We start from the raw sequence: 22260 nt of genomic DNA, 5'->3' as shown, positions 1-22260 counted from the left end.
AGTCTGTAAAATATTGAAAATCAAATGTTTAAAGACTGTTTGAGACCTTTTGCAGACTAATATTCCCCGATAAAACTACTTTTTAAGTAAAGAAACGTACAAATGCATAATAATAATAAAAAAAACAAAAACAAAAACAAACAAACAATGTAACCTCTTTCCCAGAAAATTAGATTTTTAAACAGCAGCACAACGAAATCAATTTTTTAAGACGTCATCAAAGGAACCAAGATTCTAGCAGAACCCAAAATAGTGTAATCCAGGAACAAAGACCAGACATGGAAAACATAAGAATTCCCCGAGGGTTCCGAACGGCGTATGCGTTTTGGGTACGCACTTGTGTACTGCATTCGTAATTCCCTCTCTCTAAATATCTCTCTCTCTTGTTATTATGCACTGATTTTCCATATTTAAAACTTCAACTTTTCTTTTTTTAAGAACTAACTTTGTACAAAAAGTCCTTCATGACAAACAATTAAAATCATAGAAGATTTCGAAGATTTCTAAATTGTGAAATAATAATAATTGATTCTAACTATAGAGTAAAGCGCAACAATGATTAATTTATATCCCATTTTAACTTCATTATGATGCACAAAACCTTGTCGTCTGTTTAACATGATAGAGTGTCTCCACTAGTGTCATTTTTAATACAAATTTTGTATGACATATTATCTTGAAATTCTATTTTATTTTTAGTAGTTATGGTTGAATATGAGACCACACATTTAACATGCAAATGTACTTCCTTCCATGCAATGTGATCCGTTAGGAATCCAAAGAACTATATGAAAAGATGAAATGAATGCAATCCAGGGAAAAAGACAAGACAGGAAAAATAGACAGACGTAACAAAGAACATTGAATGATCAAACTAATTTGTACAAACTTAAGTAAATGAGGACGTTTTACATATAATTTCCTAAATGCCTTATATTTAGAACAACTTGAAGGGCTAATTCAGAAGGATGGTTTTCATTCCCTTGGTTTCAAGCCAGAGGCATACAGTGATCACGGCTTCAATTCGTCCTTTCGACTGTAAATCTTTTCATCTGTCTGATTATTCTTAGTTAATATTTTCCCTCAAAATACTTATCACAGCCACTTGATATTTCGACAGAAGCTTAATATAAGTATGCTTTATCGCGGAATTTGATTTCAGACTAGCACATCATCAACATTTTGTTTGACGACTTCGTTTACATTTTTAAAAGCATTGTGTCCGTGGTTGTGAGCGGGGATATTTCCATTAGTGAGCTTTGCTCACAGTTTTACTATATATATATATTTTTTTTAATTACATTGTTTTCTACAAATACTGCATCAATCTTTTTGCATCTAGGCAAAACAAATTTTATTCATCAACCTACGCATTGTTTACTGTCTTTTTTTTCAATTATTTTGTTTTCCTTATTCGTCTAATGGAAAGTGTTTTTTTTCAAATTAATCTACTTGTTACAAAAGGATTTTATTACCTACAACATTTCACGTGTTGTTGCGATCGATGAAAACTTATTCAAGAACATTGTTTTAAACTCTTAATTTCAAAGGTTTAAAAACTAGTACGAAGCAAAGATGATAAATCAATTATTGCGGTAATGTAGATTCACACACACACACACACTGAGTAGAAGTCCAAGTACTTCAATATCCAATAAACTTAATCTTGAAAGAAGAATTCTCTGTTTCTTTTACGCAACATTACTTGTAATCATCAAATTTTATTTTTGAGGTCCTTTAACTTCAAGACAAAATTGTACAAGATATTATTTCAATAGAAGTGATGATGTCCTGTCCGCCATGAACATCAATTGAATATAAATGAAGAAATATACCAATAATTAACTCTTTATCTTTTATAGAAAACTGAGCCATACCTTCAACACAGTCAGTGATATTCATATCATTTGCATAAAAACTTTTCACAGCACACTTTGTGAAGGCCAAATATATTGTTTCAAACGATGAAATGGTCAGTAAAAGTTATGATTGGTGGCAATTCACAATTAAAATATACCATTATACAAATATATATGGTACTTGATGTATAGGTTTCAGCATCAATTTAGAACAAAAACAATATTGAAAACTGCATTTTGAAATAGCTTTTGAAGCGAACTCTTGATGTCAGAATAGTTTTACAAAAGTTTTGATATAACGTTTAAATTTAATTAAATAGGTTGAAATTATGTTTCGAATTTTTAATGGACTTCCGTAATCATCGCTTTCTTTCGTTTTACCCTTAACATAACACATAAAAATCGGGAGGGGAAATGCCTTTGAAACAACCCAACCATGGTAAGACATGTTCCACGAGAAAGGGGTTGCACTGAAGGACAAGTTCGTATAGACTCCATGTTTATAATATATAGTTGTAATCAACAATTAGCCCATGTAGTACTGTTGACTAATATATTTAGTTCGCTTATCAACCGCTCCAATACAGTACTCCTACATGTATCTCTGGTGAATATTATTCACAAAGTCATCTCTAATAAATACAAATTATAATTTAATTTCCTTTCAATGACATAAACGTTCGTTTTTAATAAACACAACCTACTTTTTATGAATAACACAGGTAATATAGGATTACATGTTACCTGTGTATATTTTGGCAAATTTCCAACTCACCATATAAGGCGTTGTGAAATACCTGTGACGTTTTGAAAGTAGTCCCGGTTTAATCTTTTTGTAAGATAAAAATAAGTATTTGAAACCCAGTATTAAACAGGTCACCTTTATTACCAAACGAGCATCATATATCAATAAATTAAGTTTTAGAAAAATTTAAGGGTAATGTGTATGTCAAGACGTTATGATTTAGATGATGAATTCGAAAACCATAATGCATATCTTCTTGATTTATTCGCTTTCGTTTCTGAATTTTATTTTACTTTGTGTACACACATACGTGGATATAAATTTAAAAAAAAAGAATTAGTTTACATTTTGTATCAAATTGAATTTATGGTGAAATTTGTTTTTCATATAACAATTCTTTATTATAATATTAATTAAAGCAAAACCGTTGTCATTTGGTACCGTACTCTTACGGATTTCATAACGAAGACTGATAAAACAGGTAAAATTCTGTTTTAATCAAATGTAGAACGGGGTTCTAATAATATAGTATCTATGTTTTACAAAACAACATTGCATTATTATTGACGATCCATAGGGCATACACGTAATTATGATTAATAATACAATATTTCAAATACGCCAATACGACAAATACTGAGTACATATTTAATAGACAATGCAGTATTATATACTGGACCAGTTAGAGAAAAGATTATGCAAAGTGTTTTGTTTTGGTCTACGACTTATAGTGGCGTAGACCAATAACAAAGCCACTATAAAATAAAACCTTACGTAATATAGTGAAATCTGCCAAAACTGAACCCTGATTAAATCATCCGAAAACCTGTATAAATCAGACACTTTGTAATGTCTGTATATGTCAACTAAAGTGTATTTTCAACCTGGGTAAACTAACATCTGTCAATTCCGAACAAATCTTTAAGTCCCTAAAGAGATTGGTTCAGAGAGTCTTCACTGTAATACTTAAGTAATATCTATATTGATAAACGCTTGAATTATTAGCCTAAATATGATTAAAAACTGCCAGTACAATACAAAATACAAAAGTGCGCCAATACGCTTCGCCCAGTCCAATATGGCTAGCCTCGGATCAATAACTAAGCCAAATTGAATATGGAAATCTTACACAATAGTACTATATTATTACTCGCAATCTTAGCTTTTTTTGCTACTTACGTTCGCTCTGTCGTTTAATGTCTTATTGTGGTTCCTCTGTTGTGAAAAAAAAAGCGTTGTAGTGATAAGAAATTGTTGTACTGTAACCCTACAGCTTTGTTTCAAACCATAACTTTATGAATATAATTATATTTTGGTACTTCGGTATACCTTATGGTGGAATTACATAAAGAAGAATATGTATGTTGAATACAATTTACTTGTGACTATAAAACACTTAGAACAGTATCTTTAACTATGTAATGGTTTGATATTTACGTTTAAAGAATAAAAGAAAATTGATTACCGAACTATGTATAAAAAAACCCTAAAAATACGTTGGTAAGCAAAACATTTTTATACGGCTATATATAAATATACATGTAATTCATAAATATAAATCAACAATGTGCATTGCATAACATTTCATGTTTTTTTAACTTTAGGAAAGTGTTGTCTAAATCTAAAAGTAAACAATGAGAGAACTATTCCCTCTAGCATAATCAATGGAACGTATTTATATACACATAAAGTACCATTGTTTCCCTAAACAGCAGAAGGATTTGATATATTAGTTTGAAATGGCATTACTAATAATGAATAAAATATAGAGCACTGAAATAGAATGAGTAACTCGTGGAAAAAATCGTTTTACATGATTTTTTTTTTTACTGAAACTTTTCGATTGATCGTCTGACACAAAAACACGTAAAGGGGATTTGATAAAGTGTATTACATAGTTTATCAATATTAATCAGCCCCGTGCAGGTCCGGGTGTCAAAAGAATAGGCCTGCAGCAGCGCTAAGCTTGTCGTAAAGGGCGACTAAATAGTGCTCAGAAACCTAGCCAAGGGCGAGACGCTCTGCCCACATAGCAACTGGGTTGTGTGCCCAAGTTGGTGGAATGGGGTACCCCTTGCGAGGTATATACTGGGGTTGTCAGGCTGTAATACGGAAAACCTGACCGCAAACCATAGTGGTGCAACGTGTTGGGAAAGATGCCACGTTCCTCGCACGTTAAAGAACCCTGCCGTGGTATTCGGTAGGAATAGGAACCTTTGCGCTCCGCCACAGGAGGCTAAATTGCCCGACCTTACCCATCCCTCCCCTTTTTCTAGTGGCAATCAAAATTTGTCGGCCCTATTATCCTTGTGTCCCATCCCATTTTTCATTTCATCAATCCATTTCATGTTCATCGTCTGAATATAGCTGAAATATTGCTGCTCGGGCGTTAAACCCCAATAATCAATCAATCAATCAATCAATCAATCAATCTTCTGTAGATTTACAGGCACATTTCGGTACTTCAAAAGGTAATTCCTATACAAACGACTAAAATGGTAATCAAAATGAAAATGGTGTAAATTTAATACTGTATCCATGTGATTTTTTGTATAGAAACGGTGGTTTTGGATGTAAATATGTATGTAAAGAGAAGTAATCCTAATATCTTACTGACATTAACAAGTAGCTGCCAAACATCCGCGATATTTCAAAACAAGAAATTAAAGAAATAGAAATTAGATACACAAAGGACCTCCATACGCCCAATATTTCATCAATCATTATTGATGCATTTCAACTAAATTCTTAAAAAAGCAAACTTTACAAAAGTTGTTTCCTAAAAAAATTGTTTTAGTAAAAATAGAATCATATCTTATAAAAAAAAAAACACATGCACTGCATTTGCACTTATTCAACATGGATCAGGAATGTCGCGATAAAATATTATTTTGTAGTTTGGATTTGCTTGAAAGTCTCAGATTCATGATTACTGTTCATACAAGATCTACCTATGGGAGGACAATCCAATAAAACAAATTCAACTTTTCTATTTCCATTCACGTACAGTCTTTCTTATTTCTTCTTCTGATTTGAGTGTTTCATATTATCGGTTTTATTTCTTCTCGTTTCATTCGGAAACGTTGTCAGATTTTTTAAAGGAATAAGTTTTACTTTTCTATCGTGATTAAGGAACGGTATTTTCAACAGTTCTTACTATATTTACACCTGTAATATCCCCAACTCAACGAGTGGATGGAGGATTGGAATCACCTTGGTCCTCGATATAATCTTGATTCACAATGAATGGACTGATTTCAAATTTGATGCGTGGTTTTATACAGATGGGGCTAGTAAAGTAAAGTACTTTCCGATATCAACTACCTGTGCGAGTTGGGCTTCCTGTTTCAAAGATGTCTTGGTACTATCAATTTAGATAAGTTCAAAAGAAGAAAGGAATGTTTTTTATTAGTAAAGAGATAAACAAAACACACACATAGGAAACTCTTTTTGTGGTAAGATTGAAAGAGTTATCAAGGGAACCAAGGTTATAGCGGTAATCAAAAGAATGTAATCCAGGGACAAAGACCAGACATGGAAAACAGACATACGCAACAAAGAACATAAAGTAACTAAAATCATACATATAAAGTAACAAAACCAAATGAGCAACTCGGACTCCAAAATGATGGAAATTAATCCATTTCTTATGGTATTGAAACGATTGACCGTTTTCTCTGTTATCTTCCTTGCACTTACGAAGTGGCAATGTGAGATGCGTATGTTCTTTTTTCTTTGGGATTTCTTGTGTGAATCAGGTAGGTTATCCACCTCATTAAATTGACAGACAAAAATACAAGCTATCACACAAAGAAAAAAATATAATAATGATATACTAAAGTACTCCAGGATCTAGTTCAATGGCCTTTCAACATTTGCCAAAGTTCTCATCGTTCGTGACAATTAATTATAAATTAGAACTCTAATCATGCCCTTCCTAGAACTGCAACCCCTTAAATAATAACTTATTGTACTGTGATAATGTTTGAATTTAATTGATTCATATTATCTTTATCAAACTTGTCCTGAAAAGGATAGGAAAAGTTAATGTCCTTAGTTGCAAGTCCTTGTAAGATTTTGGCAAGATTTATTACATCGGAAACATGCAAGTAAAAATCCTCTTACAGTTAGTGGAGCAAAATATGCACCTTGACTTTCTATGAGCAACCCGGAGGTGTTTCTAAAAATTTTAAAGCAGAGGACACTTACTCTACCAGTGCACCTGGTCCATGCTCCCAGTTTTTAGTGGAGTCCAATTTGCTTATTGCTTTTGTTACTTCGTATGTATTATTTTAGTTACTTAACGTTCTTCGTTGTGAGTGTCTGTTTTGCTTGTCTGGTTTCTGTCCCTGGATTACATTATTTTGATTTCCGCTAGAATCTTGGTTCCCTTGGTTACTCTTTCATTCAAAATGATAACTTTTGTTTGATCCACCATTCAACTCTTTAGATATTTAGATAATTATAAAACGAATTTTAGAGACGCATTTGAGAACATGCCTATTTACGTAGGACAAGAGAAGAAGGGCAGTAAAACAAGCGGAATATTAAGCGATGTTGTGGGGTCTTATGCTTCTTTGGGGATTAATAGGAATAGTTCAAGCAAGTCAAGTCTAGTTCATTACAAATGCATAGTGTTTATTTTTTTAACTTTAGTTCAAGTTACCAAATCGAAAGACAATCTTGACTATATTGGCAAAATATTACTTCATATGACTTTCACCTCCATTAAACAAATACAATTTGTGAAAGACTTTACTTGAAATTTATTCAATCGAGGCTTCAAGTAAACATGAAGTTCATGTGAAGTTTTTACGTGTAAATCATATTAATTCCACGCGAACTTCACGTTAATTTCGCGCGAAGATGAATTGAACACTGAAAATGATTGCCTGTGTATATCGGTAGTTGATAGGTTAATAAGTAAAGAAGTCGTTTCTCTTCTGTTGCCTTTTCAGTAGCCGAATTCTTAGTAAGAATGATAATTATACGTTAAACCTATCCTCTTCGCTAGACAGACTTAAATTAAATATGATACTCTGAAGTACAGTTTTCAGATAAAGGATAGTCGTCAATCAATATGTATGAATTATCAAATTACGATGAACATTCATATATAACTTGTAATTTGTCGGGTTTTTTTTACGAATATGATAAACAATAAACAATTCATTTAAGAAACTATTGTTATTCAGTATTGGGTGTTTGTAAGAGACCAGCTAAGAATGAATCATCTTCGGAAATATCTCAGTTCACTGACAGTGTCAATTTAATAGGATAAAAGGATAATTACTAGATAGAGAAAAACAGACACACACTATGAGCATGAAATAATCAAGATAACATGCACAAAGAAACTTAATGAAATGTGCACAGGGACTCCACTAAAATCTTGGAGTACGGAACAGGTGCACCGGTAGGCAAATTTCCTCTGCTTTTCTATTTATATCTATCAGGTTGCTCACAAAATGTCTTGTCTGGGGTAGACACAATTGGAAAGGTAAACTACAACACGGAATAAATCGGTTTTCATGATGCCGATGGATTTGAAGGTATATTTTCTGCTTTGTCGGTTATTAACAGGCGTATTTCTTTGTGGGAATGAAAAATGCATTTTGAGACTTGTGTTTTATGAAGTAAAAGGAAACACTGATATAATGCTAAAGAAGCGTGCCATTAAATCCTTACCTACAAAATCAAATGAGCACGAAGACAAAACGCATATGTACAATTATTATAGGGGATTGAGGTTTAATAAACAAAAGTTAGGATTATTGATATTCATATTTCAATATAAATATTTCATATTCATTATTTATATTTTTAGTAAAGTCTGGTCTATCATAAACACATGAATGTCATTTCTTAATGTCGGTTGAATAATGATGGTGGACGGCAATGCTATGAACATAATGGAGACGAAAAATAAGATGATTTTATGATCTTGCATGATCAAGAACATTCGAATGTCATATTAGAGAGGTTCGGTGCATGTTTGACACAGAAAAGATAGTAGTTGGCATTCCGTAGTCTGAGCAAAGGAGAAGGTGTATTAAAGGCTCCTGTTTACATACATACATATAGACAATAACTGTGCACTGACTTGACATAAACCTGATATACGGATGAAGCTTGGAACTGCGGAAAAGTGCGACGCTGTGTTGAGCATTTTCACCGGTTAGAGCCGAATTCGTATATCAAAGTTTTTGTCAAGTCATTGCTTTGTTTATGTCTTTATATTGCAACCAAATTTAAGAAGAAATTGACAATTTAATCAAGAATAACTACGGTTTTTTATTCGAAGAGGTCGACACAATATAATAATTGTGACGTCAGAACAGAAAATTGTAACAGTCAGTGAATATAGATCGCTTGTAAATGTACGGTCAATGCATTTTTACCGCTAAAATAGAACGGTTGCAGTACTATAATGTAGCCATAAACATTGCCTAATGAAGCGAGCACCTAGAGATTCAACATTTTTTAACCCACATTTTTAACTTTTCGACTAGTGGCAGCTCCGGCTATATCATTTTTAAGATTTTAAGAGGGTCTCAATATATAAGTCCGGAGTGTTAACAGTTCTCCACTGATGGAGTAAATATTTTATACATTACCTGTGACGTAAACGCAACTGACAGCTTTACAGAAATTCCAAATATGATTGCCTTCCCTATCTTGGAAAAGCTATGCTTCGATTTGAGTAATACAGTCGGGGCTATATTTTTCCTAGTCTGGTTAGGTTCTTGAACAGCAAATTGATCAGCGACGCGTGAGTACATTTGTCAGTGCATGCAACCTTTCCCGAACTTTTCAATGAAGCAGGAAAAAATAAAGGAATGTATTATTTTCAATAATAAAAAATATTTCTCATCTATTTTTGTTTATTGATTTAGATGAGTGTAAATTTCTGATTTTTTTGTTGCGAGACTTCTATGTTATGACTCTTTCTGCTGACTACCGAACGTATTCCGGTTAGGCTAATAGCTTTCACTCGGGACCATCTGAAAATTGTTTTTTTTCACGTACACACACGTTGCTGTTCAGCTCACTTTGTGCTCGCTATAAAAAGCATGATACAATTGGTACCAATTCAAAAGGACATAACAAGGAGCAGGAACTACTAAATTTTCCGAAGCACCGCGGTTCGTCTCCGATTTTCAGTGGGAATCCCATTGTTCGTGTTTTTTCTATGTGGACTTTTTGTTTTTTTAGCTGTACATTTAGTCTTCCGGGTAATAATTTTAGTGTTACCTTATCCGATGTTTTCACCTTTGTAGCAACCTTTTTTGGTTTTACGTAAAGTAGACCATAACGCCACTAAAAATGGGAATATGAACAAGGTTATGCAAGCATCCTATTAAAAGAAAACAAATGTGCACAATTATCATATTCGAAGGCTTTTTTTGTCTGATAACTAAACACCATAGAGCGGGTCAAATGCAATCTCCGAAAAAGAGGTTTATAGCTCCTTCGTCCCTGTACTAACTGTGTTTGTTTAACGTAGGAGATACAAGGCCCTCTGTTTCGGAGAATGGGTAAAATGTTGCAATTCGTTACAATAGAACTAACTAAAATTTAAGCGCTTTGAAACTTTGATAATTTGCTCCTCCTTACAAATTTACAAGTTGTTTGTTTTTTTCAGACGTCAGACCATTTTGCGAATAAAGCGATAATTTAAACCTTACTCATACTAACTTCTGAACACATACATATAAATACAAAACGTCAAAAGATTGCACAAATGTTTACAATAATTTAACTAGACTCGCTTAAATCAGATTTAGACATACTTTAGTATTTACTCACTGCATTTTCCTGAATTCCTAGTTATATAAAACAATGTAATAAAGTCATTAAAGGGGTTTTTCAGTTTATATCAAATTCGACCAAAAAATGAAGTTTTTAAAATAAATTTGGATATTGAATAACTTAATATGTGTTTACTTTGCTTACAAAACCTTTGTTATGATCAATGCATACCTAAGATGGAAATTGATGTGCAAAATCCACATAAAATGTGTACATTGACGAAATTGGGTAAAAACACATGAATGCCAACTGTATCTGTATAAATACAACTTTGACAAATTTTCTAGTTTTTAGTGGGATGTGACCAATATTTCCTGATAAAAAACACCTACAAACAACCCATTTTCATATGAAATAAAATTAAAATAAGCATAAAATCAGTAATTTGTGACGCCAGTTTGGCACATTATTGACTAAACAGCTCGTCAACTCGTCAATGTTGTTTGTATGCATGGATTATGTCATTTTTTTAACATAAAGATATGCAAAAAAAAATTATTTGGTAATCCAAATTATTCCTTTAAAAATTGGATCGGAAATTTGAAAACAAAAGTAAAAATACTCCTTTGCAGTTTCGAAAGACTCCTTGTTAGAGTTATTGTCCTAGAAAGGCGAAAAATTACATTGTGAAAACTACAACACATAAAAAAAACTTTTAATTGATGAAATAATCTTTATGATATGCCCTGTATATCTAAATGGGTCAAAGTTGTTGGAAGACGCCTACTTAGAGTAACTGTCACTGAATGTTTTCCATATCCATACGTTGTAAGCTTTGTGTGTATATTATTTATAATCAGTAAAGTAATAAGTAATCAGTAAAGATGCGAGAAAATAGTCTTACCAACGTGTTAAAACTACATTTACCCTCACACATCTATGACCACAGAGTATTTGTACAATGAAAGAGCAGTCTTAAGAGTCTGTCTATGAGAAAACCATGCAAAAATTTAAATTTTGTCCAGGAGTAACTAATAAAAAGTAACCAATAAAGTTATGTATTTGAAAGATATCTATATAAATACATACTGCGCGCATAAAAAATATCTAATGTTTCTATTTTAAGAAACGAGGTTTTCATCTTAAGCATGAAGAGATATACAAAAGTTTGCTAGAATTGTTGGCCTTGAAAAACGAAATACGACGATATTGTGAAAACTATAATAGATAAGATAAAACTTTAAAATGTTAAAATGATTCTTATGAAAAGGCCTACAAACATCTTTATGGAAGAAAGTTGTCTGAAGACTTTTTGTAAGAGTTATTGCCCTCGACACAGTTAAAAGTATGTTCAGTATAATTAGATCTATCTTTGGTGCAACTTTCCGAAAAATCTATCCTTCATGAAGTGGTTTTCCCAAAAAAATGCACTTTTGACGATTTTTCTAGTTCTTTACTGTTATCCAGAAAACCAAAGGTGTTGAATTTGTATATATTTCACTAATATTCTAATTTTAAGTACATAATGATATAAAGAGGTGAATATGGTAATACTAGTTAGCGAGTCTTTCGTTATATTTTCCTTTGTTGAACCCCATATCTTACTTTCTTGAATTATCTCCCTTTTAAGAACTTTTTATTGTTAACATTTGATACAAAATGGCGATAAATCTTGAAACTTTCATTGAGTTATGGGTGATTCATGTTGGAAAAATTGTGCCTTTCCTTTCAAATCTGAATCTAGAAAAAAATCTTCTAGACTCCTGTCAGTCCTATTTTGGAATGCAGAAAGCCCACCACATATCATCTTCGGAGTCCTTCTTGTATTTCCCAAGGCATCTAATCAGAGCTACCCGAGGCATTATTGATTCTGAATAGAAATGGCATATATACTGTTGACCAGTCTGCCTTAACATTGTTTCTAATTCGGCGTTTATTAGATATTGGAGACCGCAACAACAAACATGTCAGTTGCATGCAGATCAACCTAAAACCAGCAAAGCTAAATTTAACAGGTTTGCAGCAACACATTGCAAACATTTATGGACAACCCGTAGATTATGTCTTCAAATTGGGGAAGGTATTCTAGTGGATGTTCAATATTTCGTCACTGATAAAATATGAGTTCCTTTGACTTTCTTATTCTTCTTATAAAGTTTGCCTTATATCTTAATGAATCATAAAACGATTATTTGATTATTCTTGAAGACTGGGGGTTTTTAAATTCTGTCAAAGATTCTGATTTTGTCTTCTTCCTCATATACACAAGTATATCTCTTATACTCTTATAAAGCTTATTTTGATGGCACGAAATGAAGAAAAAAACTTATTTATGCAGTACAGCAAATTAAAAAAAAAGTAGTAAAAGCTGTAGATAGGAGTCGAAATCACTCTATTTTAAGAGAATATAGATTATCCCTAGACAATGGAAGCACATTTTGAACGGCAATTTGATCAAGATTGTCTAGGAACATGAAATTTCATTTCCCTTCTCCATCAATTGTTTAAGTTATTTCAACCATGAAAAAAGTGTAGACAATCCCTCGAAAAGGTCAGGACAGTCCCTAGCATGTACACATGAACAAAATTTTTAGTAGATCAATATAAGTTAACCCTCTTGCTCCCCACCCACCACAGAGTGCCAACTTGGGTGGGTGACGCTTATTTACTGTAGATCTCCAGTTGATAGCACAAGAGATACAATACAGAGTGTTTCTCTTGGAAACATTTACCACATTAAATGTGACAATTTTCTGGAGAGGTTAATATAATACAATGTTGGTAAAAATACAGGCTAGCTTTGCCTACAAACATTTATCATACACTGCCAACAGGAAGCCTTTAACGGATAAAAAGCATACAAGAATTTTACCACAATATGGTTTTTACAATGGAATATCTATTTATAGTTTATATGTATTAGTAACAGCAATTGAAAAACTTAAAAATTGTTTAAAAACTAGGGATGCAACAACCTCAGTCAAAATTGATATTTTCAGAATTTCTGTTGGTTTTAATGCTCTTCAACATTTTAAAATTTCGATTTGCTACAACTTTTGGCCCCATGCGTACCCGATGAAGTTAATTGCATAAATGTGCATGTCGTGATCACTACAAATGGTATCAGTTTTATTTTGTATTCAACAAATATTCCAATAAAGTTAAAAAAAAATGTATGAATTTTTTAAATTTGTAATAAAAATCATAAAAATAAATCATACAGAATACTTGCATTTTCCACACCATATTTGGTTTATTACTAAAAGGGCGTTTTGTTCTTAAAAAGTAAAGTTCGAGTTTTTCTTGATTTTTATATTTAGATCTGGAAATATTACATACCTTTTTTTAATACAATCAGTCTAGTATGTGAAAAGCGTACTTTATATATAATTATGTAGTTGACATACATATTTATTACTCAAATGATAAAAAAAGTCCAATCTTTCCATGATTTAGAAATTTTTCAGGATTTTTTAGGAGGAGGGTAAGTTTTTATTCATGTTTTTTTTACTTTAAATTATATAATCATGGCAAACTTTAGGTATATTTTCAAAGCATGTATGCTCATATTTTAAGAAATACCATATATGCGTAGATAAAAGCCGGTTTTATTTTGTCTTTTTTAAAACAATATCTTTATAAAGTATATGTATCAATCTACAAGGTAATGAAGATGAATGGGGTCTACAGTGGAAGCCAGCAACGTCCAGTCTAATGATCTTGGAAAAAAAACTCAAATATACATCACAATAGGCCAACTTTGAAGAGCTCTACAATGTTAACTGATTATTTTCAAATTTAGACCTTTTATTTATCCATAGCATTTATCTATAGTATTTATCCATAGCATTTATCTATAGCATTTATCCACAGCATTTATCTATAGCATTTATCCATCGCATTTATCCATAGCATCCAAGTGCAACATGAAATTAATTAACGTTATAAGATGTATGCGTTCACTTTGATGAGGTAGACCTTCAAACACAGTACGGCAGATATATCCACATTTTGTTTCATATTTCGAAAACCTTATCAAAGAGCCAATATTTTTTGTTCTGTTATTTTTTTCTCACAAAAATGGTTTATTGACTACTCTCTTAAAATACCATAATATTTTTGTCATTATGTCCTGCTGAATAGTTGTACTTTTAGTATCACAAATTGAGGTATATGGCTTGTTGAATTAGTCTGTAAATGGAATCAGATGGTTTCTAAAAATAGAAACACCCGGGAAATATTTGCGGGTGCCAAATTTGTTTTTATTCATATGCCTTTTAAGCTTAGGTTACTATTTAGCGTTCCTCAAAATGGATATCTTGACCACTTCGCATTGTTTTCTCATAGACATGCTCTTAAATGGTAAGCTCTCCATGCTTTTTCACAATATAGCTGCGTAATCCGAGATGTTTAGATTGGTACAGCTACAAACATACAAACATATGTGTTTGGGCAAATTGTTTTTGTACGCCATATAAGCATAGAAAAACAGATTCTGTGACGTGAAGTACTGCATTTATGCTGTTCTATATATCTATATAAGTGCATATCTAGAATATAACATTTAAACATAAAGAAATAAACTTTGATTTGACAAATAAACATTTATTCGGAGTTAAATAAATTACTGTCTTCATTTGAGTTTAATTTTCACAAGTATTCACAACATATTTAGCACCTTTTACCGAATACTTCTTGACGTATGGGGACATCACTAAAAAATTAACGATTGATGATGCCAAAAACATTCCTCCTCCAAAATAAAATGATATGTCGTAACTGCCAGTTCTCTGGTAGAACATTCCTGAAAAAAAACATCAATTATATACCCTCATAAAATAACAAAGACAAACGTCTTTATAAAAGTACTTCATAAAATGTATATTTTGTTCAATATATCTTAATACTTTGATTCTTAAAAAAATGATAGTGAAGTTGTATTTCATGGTATCGACTTGGTATTCTAATCTCTAACTGACAAACCATACGAAGCTTTAACACTAACGACAAGCTCACTGTGTCTTTAACATTGTCAACATTGACGTATTTTTGCATACCAAGCATTTGTGACCTGCCTTAGTTAACAGGTTTTATCTTTTGCTAGGGCATGTGACGTCACATGTAAACCAAAATGTGCAAAAGAGGTTAATAAACATTTTTTTAAAGTTTGCCGGTAAAAGTTTATTACTATTACAAAACTGCCGTTTATTTGAAATATTTACTTGTGTATAAAATAGCCATTGTTTATATCGTGTTATGCAAAAATTGTATATTTCATGTAGGACGAATTATTTGAAGAAGTTTGGAAATATTTTTCAATGATAAGTTAATGACAAGCAAAAATTATTTTTCTTTTCAAGAGGTTATCAATGTAAAAATCAGGTAGATCATGTGATATAATTTGCACCGGGTAAATGTTATTCACTGATTTTTTTTTCAAATTTGTGGTTCCAACATAATGTATAAACCATATGTATGTCAAGAAGTATAAAGTTTGTTTCGAATCGACAATGGATGGCTCAGAAAATGATTAAAAAAATTCCTAACAAAGCAACCAAATGTTGCTCAAATTAAAGAGTAATCTCCCCTTTTCAATGAATATTAATACTTTCTATGCAATTTATTTCTGTTTTATCGTTGCAGGTAATCCAAAACCAACATTTAATATTCAGAAAGGATGCGTTTGTGATATGAAATGGGTGAAAATATTTTAAAAACAAAATTTGTGATGTGCCACCCACTTCCTGGTTTTTGTCTTGACAATCTATTAAAAAGATATTTACGTATTTATTTTCAATTCGTTTAAATCTCTTTTCCGATTTCTACTGAAATGCATAATTTATTGTTGCCATATCCGTTTGTATGCTCCTTGTCTTTTCATCTATTTTCTGTATCGCTCTTTCCGATTTTGTCCTTACTTTTAATTTGTTTAAGGATACATAGTTACCAGCTAAGAAAGGTCCAACCACTGATGCGATGCCCTTGGTAATGCCAAGATGTCCATAAGCACTAGCCAAACGATCAGCACCTAGAAACTCACATACAATCACTGGTGATAATGTTGCAATGGATGCTAGAACATAGAAATGATTCCTTTATTACAGGTCGAGTAACATTAATCTGTATTTTGTATAACAATTCGTTTGAGAATATTTACAATATGGGAGGGCTTGTTTTATTCTAGATATAATTTTGATCAGCACATTTTACTGTTGAGAGCATTCAAAACAAGCATTTAGCTTGCTACATATCTTTTGGGGCTACTTATATGATGCATAGTTATTAGAACATTCTATTGTGTTTTTACCAAACTTATTTTGCCGTCTAAATATGTAAGCTTTGTTTTTATCGTCTAATTTTTACATTAGTGGTTTTGTTTATAGGATAGTAGGATGTATTCTTTAAGCAATCATTTACTATGTGTTTGAATGAGAGTTAAGGACCCTCTCTCGTGAAATCACTTATTAACCTTATTCCATATTTAACATATTAATAAGTAAGTCATTTTAACTTGACTGTGTTGTTTGATGTTAACAGTTAAAGAAAAATGAATTGTATTGTTTCTCGTGAAGATGGGATTTTATGGAATTGAACAGTTTTATTTTCTAGTGAATTTATTGCTTCCACAAAATGACTTAATTGAATAAAGCAAGACTAACGAAAAAAAACATGTAACTTTACCTAAACACATTCCATAAAGAACACCAAACACAAGTAATTCTGAATATCTAGTTAACAATGGAAGCACAAATACTGTCACTGATGCGATAAACAAAGCCATATTGTGTAGAAGTAAACGCTTATTCGAAATTAATGTCGTTAGTCCACCAATCACGAGCCTTCCTACTGTATTAGCTATTCCTATGAAATGAAAATAGTATATATACAAAGTACTAATTTTGATAAATATTGTTACTTTCAGTATATTGTTTACGTGCTTTTCAGGAGGTAACCTCATCAGCAGCATTAGAACCCAAATATTTAGGACGATCAAGATCCCATGAAGACATAAACAAGCTGGCTTTCTTGATTAGGAAATTTGTTGCTTAGTCTTTAATTTGTATTAGTTTGAAAATTTTGTGGAAGTAAAGGGTAATACAAAATTACCGTACAAAAGGCAATAGTCTAAGGGAATAGAACAAACAAGGAGTTTGATAATAAATGGCAATACCAAGGTAAGATTTGGAAAGTTAGAAACAACCACAATGGTCATGACTTTACACATTTCCGTTGGAAAGGGTGGATGAAACGAGATAACACAGCGTGCTAAACATCCCGATTCCTTTATTATATATTGTTAAAGGTATATTGCAATACAAATGAGCAGCAAAAATTGCCACAGGCCAAGTAGTCAAAACAAAGTTTATTCATATAATTTTCAAGAAACAGTCACCGCAAAGTAAACATATGAACATTCAATTACATCTTGCAATTTATCAATTAAGATTGGTATATACCAAATCGTTATATGCTTAATTTGATATTTATGTATTGTACTTCTAGAGCTAAAATGCATTATATACCTATTGTAGATAGCAACCAAGCTGCTTCAGCGCTTCTAATTCCGAGCATTAAAGCATTGTCAACTATATACATAAGTGGAATGTAAAACCCCGCTGCAGTGAAAATGTTGCCTATATAAAGGAGAACAAATGGTTTGTTACAATACAATGCAAGGTCAAATGTGTTGTTAAGTGTGTGAAGAAATATTGAAAACTTTGAAAGATTTCCCGATGAAGATATTTGACTAGACGACTTAAGAAAGGAAGACTTTCTTTTTTGGCTTCTGTTTTGATCAGATTTATAATCAAAAGGGGTTTGTTGTATAGAAATGACCGGGTTTCCAAGGGCGTTGTCTGATCCTGCATTGGGTTGCTTTTGATTATCTATGTCAAGTCGATCAACAACAGTGTTCGTCTCTTCTTCTATAATAAATTTCACCAAAGTTGCTTTTTGTTTCTGTTGATAAGAAATAGATGATTGCTTGTCTTTGATGATGATACCATTTAAAGGTCGAAATAACATTCCACAAGCAACCCCATTCAACAATATGCCAGCTTCAATTAAAAGCATATTTCTCCAATCAAAGTTTTCGGAAAGATATTCCACCACTGGCGCAAATACAAACGTTCCAATACCGGAGCCACACACTGCAATGCCAGTTGCTAACGGAAGTTTCTTCTCAAAATATATTCCAACGCTCACAATAGAGGGTAAATAAATCATCCCAAAACCTAAACCTGCGGAAAAATGTTTTAAAATATAGAATGCGTTTATGGTTGGCCATGAAAATTGAATCAATTATTATTTATCAAACATATAACTAAAAGTTTAGAATTTCATTTAATGAAACTGTTTAATCGAGTTTTAGCAAGTGCAGATCCATGTTACTACCTGGCATCCAAAGAGTAATAGTACACATAAACAAAATTGTGGAATTTTTCTCAGGGATATGGAATTATATTGTCCGTGAACTATAAGCGACATCGAATAAATATCAACCTTGAATACACTCAATAACAAATTATTTCATTAACAATGTCTACGAATAATAATAGGATAATTAATTGGAAAGAGTAAATAGCCAAAATACTATCACTATGATGGTCACCCTTTACCTTAACTCTCATAAAAATATCAACATACCTAATGTGCCTTCTAAGAAAGAATGGTAAAGTGAAAGTAGACAGGTGCAGAAATCACTACTTTCGTTTTGAAATTTAGCCATATCAAGGGGCCTAAATTTTTTGTTTGTTTTACCCTACACTGAATAAAGAAAATGAAGTTTTTAGAGTATTGCTGATTCATTCAGCTTTCAGATGACACCAAGCTTGTATACCTCTACTGAACAAAGAAAATGATAGGGTGCAATATTGGGACTACTTCCTGTCATTACGAACTACGTTCTATTTTGTTCCACGCACGAGTTAAATCCTCAAGCGTTCTTGGCACCAGTGATTATATTTTGATTATTCACGAAAACCAATTGAATATCCTATTTATCATATCATAATGTATCGATATTCTATACGTGAATTTAAATCATGTGATTGGCGGATTGATATCACAGGTGTGACGTTTTGGCGGGAGAAAGTTCGAAAGTGAAATTACCGAATTTATTTCACAGTGTGAATTATCGAAATTAATTACAATGAGAATATTCGATAAAACACCGCTATACATGTAATAGGTCATAGTTACGGTTCTGTTGGGTTTTTTTGTATTTCATTCACAAAATCGTTTTGTAGTTTTTGCGTCAAATATGCTCGTCGTTTGAAATGTTACACGTCAAGATAAAAACTGTTTGATGCGATTTTTTTATCCTTTATTTATTTATTTATTTATTTATTTATTTTTGTTGCATCTATTATTGTTTTTTTTTTATTTCGCACCTTCTCAAATAAAAAGAGATTGCGTTTCACGCGAAGTTATGATTGGATATTTATTTTAATTCCACTATAGTTTCTTTAAAGCAATAAATTTCCTGGTTCACTTCCATATGCCCGGGTCTACCACGAAGACATTATCTGACCTGAGGTCAATAAATAAGAAACTATGCATACGTCCTGAATGCTCTTGTGTAATTAATGTGATGTGAATTGACCTGATTAATTAATTAAACACGTAAACTACCTCCAATAACTCCATAAGATATAATTAGTATGTTTAAACTTGGGCTGAATGATGCTATGATGAATCCAAGAGCTGACAAAACACTACCAGCAATACAAACAGCCCGACATCCGAATTTATTAATTAGACCACTGCTGATTGGTCCTGGAACAAATAAAAATTATTCATAAGTTTGTAAAAGTGTCCGTAAAAACATGATCCTTTGTTCACCTTTAGCTATACAATCTTTCGTAGAAAATGCGATTCTGAACACTGCACTTCACTAATTGATTCTTTGAATGGATGTTTTTTCTATTATAAAAAAAAACCCATTATGGTTCTTTGTAATTCATATAGTGTGTGTTTTCATCTTCGTATGAAACACTGAAGATTGAGATGACTTCATTTATGGCAAGTAATGTAGACCTGTTATATTGTATTGTAAAACGAAAACGTTCATGTCCATTTTATATCATCTGTATTCTTAAGTAGCATGATAAGAATCATGCAAAATGTGATTCATGGTTTGAAAGCCTACATATTTTTTATTTTTTGATATTTTGTTAAAATGTTACAGCAAATAGAAACTAGCAAGTGGCTTTTTCATATAATCCTTGTTCTTATGAGATAACAATTATATAGAATGTATTGTAGAATTCAAAATTAAGAGATACAACTCTGTAAATGACACTAAAAACAATACAAACCAATGGATTTTCAATGTTGGTTATCTCCTAAGAGCAGACAGATTGGAATGAATATTCGTACATTTCATCATATAGACCTATAAAGCAACTTAAGAACAAAAACAATGTGTAGCCTTTTTTCTGGTGTATCACATATTAAAAAAGTTGCATTATTCTTACAAACAAAAAATACTACTTGAATTGTCCATCATTAAAAATGCATCATAATTAATATAAGTAACTATAATAGAAGTAGGAGTGCTGCGTATCGTCAAAATATACCGAATCGTTAATGGTGGGATAATTCAAATACATTGTAAGTTAAAATCCAAAAACATGGCTCTAGAAGAGTAATCAAGGGAAAAAGGATTCTAGCGAAAACCAAATAAATGTAATCCAGGACAAAGACAAAACAGGGAAACTGACACACATAACAAAAACATAAAATATAATTTTAAAAAATCGACTAAAAACTGCGAGCATGAACCAGGTACACAGGTAGGGAAAGCGTCGTTTGCTTTCGTAGAAACATTCGCCCTTGGCCTAGTTGATTATAAAAGGTCAAGTCCGGGGTATACGAAAAAGAAAAGGTAAACCATGACACGTTCCAAAAATCGGTTCTCATGGTGCAGATGGATACACTGTGTCGATCCACAATTTCATGATGACGACCATGAAACTTCTGTAGGGATGACTTCCATCTTGTAGTAACATAACCCTGTCCAAGATTGCAAGAGGTCTAGCGCGGAACAATAGAAATAAAGATGATCTACATACATGTGCAAACGACAGATATTTTTTTTCGGAGGTCGTTAATTATTTTTAAAACGGATAAATTGATCAGTCAGGTCATTGCGACGACAGTAGAACTTGTGAAATGACATCTTAAATTACAGGGCAGTATATTATTATCTCAAAAGTTTTTCCTGAAGTCGTTTAGCTTTTTCTATTTACTCGTTCTGATGATTGCAATATTAAATTTAATCAAAGATTAAATAAAATATTGAAACTTTTTTTCCGGACAACTATTTCGATTTTAAAAACGAACATTAACATTTATTTTTTTTCTTTTAAAGGAGATAACATAAGTAAATATATGGATATAACCTACTTATACCACCAAAGCATCAGGCAGAGATTATTTTATTTGATACGTATTAAAACTATTTGGGATATAAAATGGAAAGACAGCATATTAAATACACAATTACTTAAAAGTATGTTTTTATCATATAAATTTGTTATGCTTACCTATACACATATAAACTCCTATCAAAACAGTTCCAACCAAGGAAACTTTACTTTTGGAAGCGTTGAAGTACTCTGAAAACTTAGGAAGTAGCACACCATAAGCAAGTCCTAACCCATCAACCAATAGATTACACATCAATGAACTTCCCACAATAACCCAACCCCATCCACCATCAGGAGGTGATGAAGTCATTTCGTTTTCTTTTTGTCGTTGATGTTTTTTTTATCTCTGAAATTTTGAAATTTCAAATTAAAAATTTATGATGTTTTGACAGAAAAACAATCAAATGAGATTTAAGTACCAAATCCTTAAATAACCATCCCTACCTTTTTATAATACCAACTCCAAATGAAT

General features: G+C 32.0%; 1 protein-coding gene and 1 long non-coding RNA gene across 4 annotated transcripts in view; one reads left to right on the top strand and one right to left on the bottom strand.

The window, feature by feature from the left end:
* The window catches only part of LOC148627937 (uncharacterized), a 26270-nt gene extending 8389 nt beyond the window's left edge, over positions 1-17881 (top strand). Inside the window, exons 2-3 of the long non-coding RNA XR_015922011.1 lie at positions 16291-16460; positions 17302-17881. This is a non-coding gene — a long non-coding RNA (uncharacterized LOC148627937). The remainder of the gene's footprint in view (positions 1-16290; positions 16461-17301) is intronic.
* Positions 13956-22260, bottom strand: LOC148627936 (monocarboxylate transporter 12-like). 3 transcript variants are annotated; one of them, XM_088581896.1, is made up of 7 exons: positions 22233-22260; positions 21906-22134; positions 19990-20133; positions 17880-18596; positions 17038-17217; positions 16304-16429; positions 13961-15160 (listed from the first exon to the last, which is right to left on the bottom strand). In XM_088581896.1, exons 2-7 carry the CDS (start codon positions 22096-22098, stop codon positions 15000-15002), a joined length of 1521 nt encoding a protein of 506 aa, XP_088438022.1. In that variant the 5' UTR covers positions 22099-22134; positions 22233-22260; the 3' UTR covers positions 13961-14999. The 3 variants fall into 3 exon arrangements, with proteins under 3 accessions (XP_088438030.1, XP_088438022.1, XP_088438011.1); XM_088581904.1 differs by lacking the exon at positions 22233-22260 and having other exon boundaries at positions 13956-15160; positions 17880-17990; positions 21906-22181; XM_088581885.1 differs by lacking the exon at positions 22233-22260 and having other exon boundaries at positions 13962-15160; positions 21906-22181.

This window comes from Perna viridis, chromosome 1, assembly GCF_037379345.1.
Source record: "Perna viridis isolate PV_CMFRI_1.1 ecotype Kerala chromosome 1, ASM3737934v1, whole genome shotgun sequence".
Classification (NCBI taxonomy): domain Eukaryota; kingdom Metazoa; phylum Mollusca; class Bivalvia; order Mytilida; family Mytilidae; genus Perna; species Perna viridis.
Note: the sequence above shows the minus strand (reverse complement) of the source record. Positions and strands in the feature narration are given on the sequence as shown.

What these genes read in the sequence shown, in the direction of transcription:
- LOC148627936 (XM_088581896.1), bottom strand. Translation starts at nt 22,098, where the DNA reads ATGACTTCATCACCTCCTGATGGTGGATGGGGTTGGGTTATTGTGGGA. An exon ending in TTGGTTGCTATCTACAATAG is followed by an intron (nt 17,218 to 17,879) that starts GTATATAATGCA and finishes TTCATTTCATAG; the next exon opens with GAATAGCTAATACAGTAGGA. An exon ending in TCTTTATGGAATGTGTTTAG is followed by an intron (nt 16,430 to 17,037) that starts GTAAAGTTACAT and finishes TCTATGTTCTAG; the next exon opens with CATCCATTGCAACATTATCA.